Source organism: Leucoraja erinacea, chromosome 3, assembly GCF_028641065.1.
Source record: "Leucoraja erinacea ecotype New England chromosome 3, Leri_hhj_1, whole genome shotgun sequence".
Taxonomy (NCBI): domain Eukaryota; kingdom Metazoa; phylum Chordata; class Chondrichthyes; order Rajiformes; family Rajidae; genus Leucoraja; species Leucoraja erinaceus.
In genome coordinates, this window is record NC_073379.1 from 25,572,919 (window position 1) to 25,586,029 (window position 13,111).

A 13,111-nucleotide genomic window follows, 5' to 3' on the forward strand; every position below is an offset into this window, starting at 1 on the left:
CAGGCAACGTTTTGGCCTGAAATGTTGCCCATTTCCTTCGCTCCATAGATGCTGTTGCACCCGCTGAGTTTCTCCAGCACTTTTGTCTACCTAGGAAGTATTTCATCTTCCACCTCCTCACTCACCTCCATCATGGGACCTCTGCAGCCCGTCTAGGTGTGACAAGATTCACATGCACCTCTTCCGACCCCATCAGTTGCATCTAATGCTCCCAATGTGGCCTCCTTTACAACGGCAACTTGGCCGACTACTTGGCGACTACTTGGCCAAACTTATGCACTCTGTCTGCCAAGTCCTGCCGGAGCACCTGTTTGCTAACCATTTTAATTCCCCTTCCCATTCGCACAACAACCTTTCTGGCCTCCCACATTGCCGAGTGAGGCCACACACAAACTGGAAGAACAGTCCCTTGTTTTGCACTTGTGTAGCTTGCAACCCACGTTGGGGCGGCACTGTGGCACAGCGGTCGAGTTTGAATGATAAAGGAAATAGATGTAGAATTCTGGGTGTAACATACAAACACAGAATAAGAGAACAGGAACAGGATATTTAGCTTCAGTAGTAGAGAACTCCACTGTTCCTCCAGCCTTAATTGATTGATTGCTTGAAAGATGCTGCATGGAATCAGGCCCTTTGGCCTGCCGAGCCATTGCTGACAAGTTTGTGGGTGAAAAATAACAGATTAAGTATGTTGCTGTAACAAGGTACTGGAGACAACTCCACATTTCCAAATGGTGCAATCATCATAAGGTCATAAGTGATAGGAGCAGAATTAGGCCATTTGCCCAGAAAGTCTACTCCGCCATTCAATCATGGCTGATCTATCTCTCCCTCCTAACGCCATTCTCCTGCCTTCTCCCCGTAACCTCTGACATCCGTACTAATCAAGAATCTATCTATCTCTGCCGTAAATATATCCATTGATGGCTCCACAGCCTTCTGTGGCAAAGAATACCACAGATTCACCACCCACTGACTAAAGAAATTCCTCCTCATCTCCTTCCTAAAAGAATGCCCTTTAATTCTGAGGCTATGACCTCTAGTCCTAGACTCTCCCACTAGTGAAAACATCCTCTCCACATCCACTCTATCCAAGCCTTTCACTATTCTGTACGTTTCAATGAGGAGCCCTCTCATTCTTCTGAACTCCAGCGACTACAGGCCCAGTGCCAACAAACACCCCAGATTATGCTGCCATCCAGATTATGATGTGTGCTGCACTGTTAGTAGGGTAATAATGCAATAATTCATCCTTTATACACTGCTCCATCATGGGATTCAAGAGCACCTTCTGCTGATCTAAGTATAGCTCAGACCCACCTAATGATCACTTAGCAACCATCTTCCCTTGAGAAGGTGCTCTTTGATCATCTGCACCCTGCATTTTCCCCTTTGTTCTATATATTTATTGTTGCAATTATCTAATTATTGTACTGGATTTTGACCTGATTGTATTTATGTGGAGTGTATCTGATCTGTATGTGAAACAAAGCTTTTCAATGTACCTCGGCACATGTGACAATAATAAACCTAAACCCGTCCCCTCCATCCGCAGCCAGTGGATTTGATTGGATTGATTGATAGATGCAGTATGGAAACAGGCCCTTCAGCCCACTGTGTCCATGCTGCTCATCCATCACCCGTTCACACTAGTTCTACATTGCCCCACTTTCACATCAACCCCCTACACAAACAGGGTAATATAGAGGCCATTTAACTTAGAAACCCACACGTCTTTGGGATGTGGGTGGAAATTGGAGCACCCGGAGAAAACCCACGCGGTCACAGGGAGAATGTGCAAAGCCCTAGGTCTGGATCGAACTCCGGGTTTGGTGTTGTGAGACAGCAACCCCACCAGCTGCACCATTGTGTGTCACCCTATTGTTCGACCCATTGTCTCAAAACGTGTGGAAGTCCTTTTTGAAATTTATCCAACATTTTTGTTTCTATTTTACATCACGCAGTGCATTGACGGAGCCATGCGAGTGGCAGGATCCAAACAGCACGATTAACAAAGATTTATTTAAAAATAACGTGCAGCGATTGCTGGGAAATGCTGTGCCAGGTATATAATCACAATATTTCATTTTAATAAAGTCTCCATTTAAAACAAAATAGTGCAAAATGTTGCTTCTCAGAAACCTAGCAAATACTTAAGTTCTCTAAAAGACAAACTTTTTTTTGTGCTATGTGGTAGATGATGTGCGGTTAGACATTTCCTAGAAATTCCATTGACAAAGATTACCAATAAATGACACACATTTTGTTTTCCAATTTAATACATACAAAAAAAAGAAAAGACAGTTGTTCACAAAGCCCAAACAGGGTTTTTTTTCTTTTTAAAAAAAGCTCAGTATAATTGTTGGATACTGGCTAGCTCTTCTGTAGGGTCTGGTCAACAGGTTTGACTTGGAATCAGCCATGCACTTTGCTGATCAGTCGAGCTGTGACCTGCCCTAGAACAAAAAGTGCGATCAGCATCCACCTCGAGATACACAGGAGCAGAATTGACCTGAGATTCTGCAGAATTCCAGCTCTCTTTCGTTAAGTCCAGTGCACCAGTAAAACCAGTCCGCTCTTGACCAGCAAGGCATCCCCGAGCCCTCGCGAGCCTTTCCACGTTGTCGTGACAGCTAGTGAGGTTCGTTATTTTTTTCATCTTCCCCCATCTTCCATCCAAAGTGCGTCAGTCGCGTTCATAGTTTTGGCTGCGGCCGCCACCGATCCTGAGAATGAGCCCGCTGCCCTGCCCCGCCCCGCGCACAAGCGCACAAGCACACACGCACACCCCATCCCGCCCCGCATCACTACCCCCGTACCTACGAAACTCGACACCTGAACGAATCTGATCTGGACGCGGTCAGCACCAGCCGAAGAACTGACTCGCCACATGTGCACAATCTCCGCTGCTGCAAAGATGTCCCACTATGAGCTGGAGTTACTGTTGAATTTGTCCAGAACAGTCACATTGACGTGTTGGAAAATCCACTGTTGGGTGTGCACTGAGGGGTTACATCGGCTCATGAAAATCTTCTTGTCGGCTCGGCTGCAGTCCATGCAGCTGTTGCTCACAGGGTGATACAGGGTTTTATCCTGAGGAATGTTAAAAAGAAAGACAAAGGTAGATCTGTCAGCGCCAGTGTAATGCAGGGTTACAGTAGTCAGCAGTTGTCTTGAGACGTTAGGCTTTAGAGATACAGCATGGAAACAGGCCCTTCAGCCCACTGAGTTCGCACCGACCAGCGATCACTCCTTACAGTAGCACTATCCTACCCACTAGGGCCACATTTTACAATTGTACCTAAGTAATTTAACCTACATAGAAACATAGAAACGTAGAAATTAGGTGCAGGAGTAGGCCATTCAGCCCATCAAGCCTGCACCGCCATTCAATATGATCATGGCTGATCATCCAACTCAGTATCCCGTACCTGCCTTCTCTCCATACGCTCTGATCCCCTTAGCCACAAGGGCCACATCTAACTCCCTCTTATACCTGTACATACCTTTACGTCTTTGGAGTGTGGGAGGAAACTGGAGCACCCGGAGAAAACCCATGCGGTTCCAGGAAGAACGTGCAAACTCTGTACTGACAGCACCCGTTACAGGATCGAACACGGGTCTCTGGCACTTTGAGGCAGGAACTCTAAAGCTGCGCCACTGTGGCACCCAAATGTATTGTCATACCATTGCAATCCCTTGTCAGGAAGAAACACTTGGATTAAAATATGAGGAAGAATCTTCTAGTTGTGAATTATACACAGAGGCGCAGTTAGTAGAGCTGCTGCCTCACAGTGCCAGAGACACAGATTCGATCCTGACCAAAGATCATAGAGCATAGAGCTTTGGTCTATAATCTTTGATCCTGACATCGGCTGCTGTCTGCATGGACTTTGAGCATTCTCCCTGTGACCGCGTGAGTTTCCTCCACGTTTTCTTCAACATATCAAATGTGTGTGGGTTTGTAGATTAATTAGCTTCTGCATATTACCGCAAGTATGTAGGGTGTGGATGTGAAAATGAGATGACAAGGAACTAGTGCGAACAGGTGATCAATGGTCGGCGTGGAATCTTCAGGCATTCCAATTTCCCTCCCACACTCTAAAGACATACAGGTATGTAAATTGACTTTGGTAAAATTGTAAAAAAAATTGTCCCTCGTGTGTAGGATAGTGCTAGGGTACAGAGTGATCACTGGTTGGCGCGGATTCGGTGGGCCAAAGGGCTTGTTATCATGTTTCAAATTGAAGGCTTCAAATAGGTTTGAGATTAAAGGTGCAAAATCAAGCATATGCTGATACAAAAGCATTTCTATTAACTGTGGATCTATAACAACCAGCAGGTTTTGCTAGTCAACATCAGGTGGATTCTCCTGATGCATCAGACCAAGCTGTAGAGATGGAGAGAAGAGAACTTACAATACAATACAATACAATACAATTTATTTGTTGTCATTTGAACCCAGTCATACAAACAAGAAGAACCAAGACACAACACAATTTACACGAACATCCATCACAGTGAATCTCCTCCTCACTGTGATGGAAGGCAAAGTCTTATCTCTCCCCTGCACTCCTCGTTCTCCTCCCGATGTCAGAGTCAAAGCCCCGGCGGGCGATGGTAAATATGTCCCGCGGCAATTATAAAGTCGCGCTGGGTGATGCAAGGCTGCGCTCCGGGTCTTGATATTGGAGCCCCCGGCCGGCACCAGCAAGTCCCACGGCCATTCAAAGCCGCGCTGGGCGATGATGTAAGGCCCCGCTCCAGGTCATCCTCAACCCCGCAACTCGGGCGGGAGAAGTCGCCGTTGCGGAAGCCCCGAAAAGCGGTCTTCCAGCAGGGACCGGCGGGTTCCCAATGTCACTGTCCACCGGGCCGGCGGCTGGAGCCCCCGAATCTCCGGGGTCGGGCCGCAGCAGCGCGCCACCACCGCTCCGAACTCGGCCAGCTCCACGATGGTGGGTAAGTCCGCAGCTCTGCGACTGGAGCCCCAGGTCGTTCCGGTTGAAGGCCGCTCCACGGTGCTAGGCCCCAACGACAACGGAGACGTGACAGAGAAAAGGTCGGGTTCTCCGTGCAGGGGAAAGATTTTTAAAAGTTTTCCCCCCTGCCCCCCACACACATACCCAGTTAAAAAAAAAAAAAAACTACATACAAACGGGACAAAAAAACAAAAAAACTACAGACGGATTGCAGAGGCCGCTGCGACGTGAGTCGCGCCGCCCACCCACGAATCAGAACATAGGATCTTGGCAGCAAAAGGCAAGGAAATTAGAGGAGGGGAGAGGAGCAGAGTGCGGTGGTTTTATGGGCGAGCAAGTAAGTAAGCAGCCAGAACTGGAGGAAGACAGAGATTTGGACAGATACATAGATAGAAAAGGTCCTGAGTGAGTGTGTGAAAGCAACTGCAGATGCTGGTATATACCGAAGATAGACACAAAGTGCTGGAGTAACTCAGTGGGTCAGGCAGAAATTCTGGAGATAAAGGAGGGGTGACATTACGGGTTGGGACCCTTCTTTAGTCCCATCTCCAGTCTGTAGAAGGGCCCCAACCTGAAACACCACCTATCCTTTTTCTCCAGAGATGCTGCCTGAGCTGCTGAGTTACTCCAGCACTTTGTGTCTAAAGTTCAGAGGGATATAGGCCAAGAGCAGGAAAATGGGATTATCCCAGATGGGGTATCTTGCTTGTCATGGACGTTGGACCAAAGGGCCTGTTTCCATGCTCTATGACTCTATTGCAGTGGACTATGGGGCTATGGGACATTACAAGCATGGGGATTGGACAGACTTTGGCAGACTAGAAAACAATTCAAAATCAAGCATTCTGTCCTTTGTGTTAACCCTATTTTCCTGCACTGTCCCCATATGCCTTTATTCTCTTAATGTCCAAAAACTTATCGTTCTCTTGACAGACCCAGTCTCCAGAGCCACGTTGGCTGGAGGACCTGGCTAGATAGATAAACCTCTTCTCTCGGTCCTGATTAGTTAAATGGAAGGGGGGTTTGATAAGCAGATTGCTGCACAAAGGTTGGAGATGAAAAGACAGAAACGTTGAGACAAAAGGATTAAAGAGTTGCAAATTGTGAAACAAGAGGAAGGAATGTAGGTGGAAGTGGTGGTTGAGAGGAGAAATAGGTCTGAGTCCGTGGGGGGGGGGGGGGGGTGTGGAAGAAGGGGTGGTGGGGGGGGGTTTGTAGCAACCTAAAATTGGAGAATTCAATGTTCATACCATGTGGTTGTGAGCAACCCAAACGGAATATCAGATGCTGTTCCTCCAGTTTGCGCATGGCCTCACTTTAGCAACGGATGAGGCTTGGAGACTGACGCAAGCATTTGGCAAAACGGTGGCTGAGTTTACTCTTGTCCTTGTAGATGTAGAGGAGGCCACATCGAGAACAAATGCAATAGGTGAGATTAGAGTAGGTGCATGTGAACCTCAGTCTCATCCGGTAGGCCTGCTGGTGTCTCTGGACAGAGGTGAGTGACGAGGTATAAGAAGTTACAACTGCAGCAGTTGCAGGGGAAAGTACCTGGGGAGAGGGTGGCTTGAGTTTGGAAGGGATGAGGGAACCAAAGAGTTGTGGAGGGAGTGGTCTCTGTGGAAGGCGGAAGGAAGTGGGGATGAGAAGTTGTGACTGGAGGTGTGATCAGGTTGGAGGTGACAGAAATGTCGGATGATGTGTGCTGCATGGCAGCTCCGATGCAGTAGGCCACCCCAATGCAGTTGTTCATGTTATGGAGAAAGAGCTGGAGTTGGTACCACTGTATATTTGGAAGACCTCTGAGGTTGTGGGCACTAGAAAAGTAAAACGTTGGGATATAGTACCTGTAGTGGGAATTTTACTCAGCATGTATAAGGAAAGACATTTTTATATAATGCCATTTTCATTCATTGAATCCCTCTAACACTGAGCACCTAATTAATATTTTTTAATCTATAACCGTGTTGCACTGCAGTCCCAGTGCATTGCAAGCTTCTGCAAACAGTAATGTGACGATAAAAAATAATCTGTTTCAGTTTTGCTGGTTGAATGATAAACACTGCAAAGGATACAGGAATGGTGAAAATGCCCTCTTCTAAATTATATCATAGACTCCACTGAGAGATTAATTGTGAACTTGGTCTAATGTTTCATCTGAAAGATGGCACCAGTGACAGTGTTATGGTAATGTAGTCCTGCAGAGCTGAAAGAAGGGATGAGGAGGATCTTTGGACATGCAGAATCAAGAGTTATGGGAATCGGATATAAGAATAGAATTGAGGCTGAAATTATGTTTCATTATTAATGTTTAATGTTTTATGTATCATTCCTAACTGTCATTGTATGTCATTTTGTCACTTACGGGCAGAGCACCAAGGCAAATTCCTTGTATGTGAATACTTGGCCAATAAACGTATTCATTCATTCATTACACCTTATTGAATGGCAGATATGCTTAAGAGGCTGTATGATTTCTCCCAGCTAACACTTCTTATGTTCTGTTTGCACCCCATGTTCAAATTTCTTGAGTGGGATTTCATCAGAAGTAAGTCTGTACTATTGCACCATCAAATCTGTTATTTGTGGCATGGTGGTAGCCCATTGATCTGCTATCTCCATGCATGCTGATCGATTGAAAATAGTTCCAGTGTTTGGTTCTCAATTCCCTTTTGCAAGTTTGGGTCCTCAAACATGGACGCCACTCTCATTCTATTAATGACTTTTGGACCTCACTTCTCTTTGGGATGAAAATTTCTTTTGAACGACCCACCCCGTCCAAACCTTCTATGTATTACATTTCAAGTCCCCTAGTTATGAGTATTTCCTCAAAGGGAGAAAGTATACAATGCTAGAAAGGTATTGATTTTGGTTACATGGAGAATTAGCAAATTCTATATTTGACATCACTTGTGGCAAGAACTAGGGTTGTAGTGCAGTAGTAGAGCTGTTGCCTCACAATGGCAGAGACCTGGGTTCAATCCTGAGTATGGCTGCTAACTGTGCAAAGTTTGTACATTCTCCCTGTGACTGCGTGGAGTTTCTCCGGGTCCTCAGGTTTCCTCCCACATTCCAATGGCGTGCAAGTTTGTAGGTTAATTACCTTCTGTAAATTTTCCCAAATCTGTAGAACTAGGGTGTATGGGTGATTGCTGGTCATCGCGGAATCGGTGGGCCAATGGGTCTGTTTTCATGCTGTATCCTTAAACTAAACTAAATTAAACTAAACTCAGATTGTTGGAGCTATGAGGCAGTGCCACTGTAGTGCCTCTCTATGTTTCGTTACCTTTTAACTACTCTACAGCTTTGCCTTTGGAATGCACTTGCATTGAATTCAAGTATAATTTAAATGATAAGGTCACACAATTATAACTCAGATGTCAGGATAATGGGACAATTGGAGTATTGCCAGTATTGCTGTGTTTGCAGAATTACACCGTTATGCCCATATGCATGATCCATGGGCAATATCAAGAGAAACTGTGCTTGTACAAAAAAAACGGTTCATATTAATTTAATGCTGATTTGAGAGTTTCTTGGAGAACATGGAACATAGATGAGCTCAGCACAAGAACATGCCCTTCGGCATGCAATGTTGCGGTGCTGGCTCGAAGGGCCAAATGGCCTACTCCTGCACCTATTGTCTATTGTCTGTGCTGCACTTAATGCCAAGCTAATATCCTCTGCTTACACGTGATCCATGTCCTTTCATTCATATGATTTTGTAGTCCATGTACCTATATCCACCTACCTATCTAAAAGCCTCTTGAACACCACTATCGTATCTGCCTCCAACACTACCCCAGGCAGCACATTCCAGGCACTCATCAACCTCTGTGTAACAATAAAGCCTGCACCGTGTATCTCATTTAAATTTTCCCCCTCTGAAAATAGATGTAATGCTAAAAAGGCAGCATCAATCCAAGTGTGGCAGAGAGGAACACTCAGTGAAAATAAAAAGGATCATAGTTAAAGCAGCAAAATACACAAAGTGCTGGAGTTACTCAGCAGGTTAGGCAGCTCCTCTGGAGAAGGCGGTGCCTGACCTGCTGAGCTACTCCGACACTTTGTGTCCCCTTGTGACCATGATTTCCAGAGATGCTGTTTGAGAATGTGAGGACACAGGTTTAAGGTGAGGGGGAAGATTTAATAGGAACCTGTGGGGTAACTTTTTTATACAAAGGATGGTAGGTATATGGAACGAGCTGCCATGGCAGGTAGTTGAGGCAGGTACTATCACATAGTTTAAGAAACGTTTAGACAAGTACATGGATAGGACAGGTTTAGAGGGATATAAATCAAACGCAATCAGGTGCGACTAGTGTAGTTGGGACATGTTGGTTGGTGTGGGTAAGTTGGGTCGATGGGCCTGTTTTCGTGCTGTAAGATTCTATGAGCTGCTGAGTTACTAGTCTCCCTATACTCCCTATGCTTACTATACTCCCCATAAGGTCACGACTCTGCGGCCAAATTCTGCTCTAACTCCATTAATATTTGTTGATGATATAACTGTCATGGGCTAGATCTCAAACAATGATGAGGCCATGTACAGGAAGCAGGTCTGGACTTTAATAGCAAGTTGTCAAGACAACAGCCTCTCCCTCAATGTCTGCAAGATGAAGGAGCTAGTCATTAACTTCAGGATTGGGGTAGAGTAAATGTATCAATGGTGCTGAATTCAAGATGGTTGAAAACTTCAAATTCCGAGGTATAAATATCAACAACACTTTCTCCTGGTCCAACTGCATTGATACAATGGCTGAGAAAGCACCCCTACACCCCTACACCTCTACTTCCTCAGAAGACGAAGGAAATCTAGCATGTCTCCAGAATGTCACAGCTTGGAATACTGAACAAAGGATGGTAGGTGGGACAGGCCCTTTACCTGTTTGTATTAAAGAGACTATTGGAAACCAAAGGTAGACAAAAATGATGAAGAAACTCAGCGGGGAGGCAGCATCTATGGAGCGAAGGAAATAGGCGACGTTTTGGGTCGAGACCATCCGATAAAAATTGGAAACCAAAGGTATTATTGCTTCGGAGAAAGGTAGCAGGGAGTGGTTGTACGATATCCTGAACCACTGCGTACAAGGGTGTTGCTTACCTTCCGATAGCGCCAGTGTTGGTTGCCCTTCATACCGTGGCAGTCGTACAGAGTGACAAAGCTGCTGTGGGATATAGCATCAAAACAGAACTTCCTGGTGTGTAGTGGCTCTCCAGGCCGAATGTCCTCTCGCCAACCAAAGGTGAATATCTGTGGTCAAAGGAGATGATATTACAACCACGATACGCTGAAGCTGGGATGATCTGCTACCAGCATTCATGCAGGTTAAGACAGTAAAGATTGAAAGAAAACAAATTCAATTAATTCGTCAATGTGTTAGTACATAAACTTCGTTATTTTTAGTTTAGAGATACAGTGTCAGAAGCAGGCCCTTCAGCCCACCGAGTCCGTGCCGACCCCAATCACCCCATACACTAGTTCAATCCTACACTCTCGGGACAATTTACAGAAACCAATTAACCTACAAACCTCCGCGACTATGGAAGGTGGGAGGAAATTTAGTTTAGTTTAGTTTAGTGATACAAAGTGGAAATTGGCCCTTTGGCCCGTCGAATAGCAATCACCTGTATCCTAGTTATATGTTATACCAGTTTTGTATCCTACACACTGGGGGCAATTTACAAAAGCCAATTATCCCAAAAGTCTGCATGTCTTTGGAATATGGGAGGTGATCAAAGCACCAGACCCACCAAAACCCACGTGGTCACAGGGAGAACGTGCAAACTCCATAGAGACAGCACCCAGAATCAGATTGGAACGTGGGCCTCTTGCGATGTGATGCAGTAACTCTACTGCTTTGCCACTGTGCCGCCCGCTAAGTAGTACTTTCAAATTGTAACAACATATTCTTATAGCACCTTCGGTGGACTGAAACATCTCAAAGCATTTTGCAAGAGTTTTGACCAAAGAAAATTTGATGCCACATGAAAAAGATTATTTGAATATGCTTTATAGAGCATATTTGTGGAGTAAACATGGATGCTGAGGCACAGATGTTTCAAGAGGGCATTCCACACCTTTAGACTTTGGCTGCTGAAGGCATGTCGATCAATTATGGAGAGATTAAATTTAGAGTTAGAGGCTGGAATTGCAAGAATATAAATACTTATGTGATGGAGGAGACATTAAAAATAGAATCACAAATATATGCGTCATCAAGAATAGATATTACAATCAGTTAAATTGGTTAGATGGGTGAATGGGGCTTGATGTCAGTTAGGACCCAGGCAACAGAGTTTTAGGTAACCACATATTTACTGTGGTTAGAATGTGGGTAGCCTGTTAAGATTTTGGAGGCACAGTGGCGTGGTGTTTGAGTTTCTACCTTCCAGCACCGGAGATCCAGGTTCGATCCTGACTACAGGTGCTGTCTGTACAGAGTTTGTACGTTCTCCATGTGACCGCGTGGGTTTTCTCCAGGTGCTCCGGTTTCCTCCCACATTCTAAAGACATTCAGATTTGTAGTTTTGTAATAATTTACTTCTGCAAATTGTCCGTGTTTATCTTTGGATAGGTATCCATTCTGACGAAGGGCCGCGACCCAAAACATCATCTATTTATTTTCTCTAGAGATGCTGCCTGACCTGCTGAGTTACTCCAGCATTTTGTGTCTATCTCTAGAGTTACTAAGCCTGGAAACAAGCGCTTTATTCCAACCCGCCCATACCGATCAAGATCCCAACCTGACCTGGTCTAATTTGTCTAAGTTTGGCCCATCTCCTTTTGGACCTTTCCCGACTACCTGTCCAAATCTCTTTTACATAATTGTATCACCTCTACCACTTCCTCTGGCAGCTTATCCCATTTTCTCACCGTGATTTGTGCAAAAAAATGTCCTTGCGTTTCCCTTTAAATCTTTCCCCTCTTTACACCCGTGCCCTCTAGTTGTAGATTCCTCTTCCCTGGGAAAAAAAGACAACTCACCTCATCTATGCCCCCTGGTGATTGTATCAGTCTTGTCAGTCTCAGCATCTCTTGCTCCAGGGAAAATAGTCCCAGCCTATTTAACTCTGGCAACATCCTGGGGTGAATCATTTCTGCATCCTATTTAGCTTGATCACATCCATCTCATGGTGTGGCAAGCAGAATTCCACGTGTGGTCTCATGACCATCTTGTATAGTTGTAACATGATTTTGCAACTCTTGCACTGGCTAATGAAAGAAGGTTCTCCACCACTCTGTCTAACTTATTACCAACTTCAAGAAACCATACCCTTGGACTGCTGATCTTTCTATTTACAACACTCCGTTGGCTCTGGTATATGGCCTGTCGTGGTATAACTTCCAAAAAATACATCACTTCGCACTCGCCTGAATTAAATTCCATTTGCCATTTCTTTGCCGATTTCCCAGCTGATTCGGATCCTGTTGCAACCTTTGACAACTGTCTTTACTGCCCACTACATCACCAAGTATGCTTGAGTTTCTTGTTATATGCAATATGTTATATGAGAAGCAGATGCACTGACAATCTTGCTTGCAGCAATGTCCCAGGCAAGCAAACCATACTATCCATACTTTCACACTATCCTGTTTAAATGAGTCACCAATTTCAGTGCCACAGCAAACTTAGTAATCATATACCTACATTAGTTATATAGTCATTTAAATCATTAATATATAGTAAACAACAGGGGATGCAGCAGTTATCCCTGTGGCACACTGCTGGTCACAGACCTCCAATTTGTAAAAAAAAACAACCCTCCACTGTTACTCTTCCACCAAGCTACATTTATAACCAATTTGCTCTCTCACCCTGTGTGATCTATGTGATCTAATGTTCTGGACTAGCCTACCTTGGTAGTGCTGCTGCAGGATTCCCAAAAAGGTTAATTTACCCACACCAACCAACATGTTTCATCTACCCTAGTCCCACCTGCCTGTGTGGCCCGTCTCCCTCTAAACCTGTCCTATCCATGTACCTGTCCAAATGTTTCTTAAACGTTGCAATATTTACCTCAACCACCTCCTCCGGCAGCTCGTTCCATACATCCACCACCCTTTGTGAGAACATTTTACCCCTCAGATTCCTATTAAATCTTTCCCCCTTCACTTTAAACCTATG

At 45.0% G+C, this 13,111-nt stretch overlaps 1 protein-coding gene across 2 annotated transcripts in view; it reads right to left on the reverse strand.

Moving 5' to 3' along the window:
• Window positions 1-2,261: 2,261 nt before the first annotated feature.
• The window catches only part of galntl6 (polypeptide N-acetylgalactosaminyltransferase like 6), a 799,191-nt gene continuing 788,341 nt past the window's right edge, over window positions 2,262-13,111 (reverse strand). For both annotated transcript variants that reach the window (XM_055632320.1, XM_055632321.1), the window contains 2 exons: window positions 10,087-10,236; window positions 2,262-3,093 (listed from right to left, as the gene is read on the reverse strand). In XM_055632320.1, coding sequence (XP_055488295.1) covers window positions 2,926-3,093; window positions 10,087-10,236 — 318 coding nt within the window. In that variant the 3' untranslated portion in view covers window positions 2,262-2,925. The remainder of the gene's footprint in view (window positions 3,094-10,086; window positions 10,237-13,111) is intronic.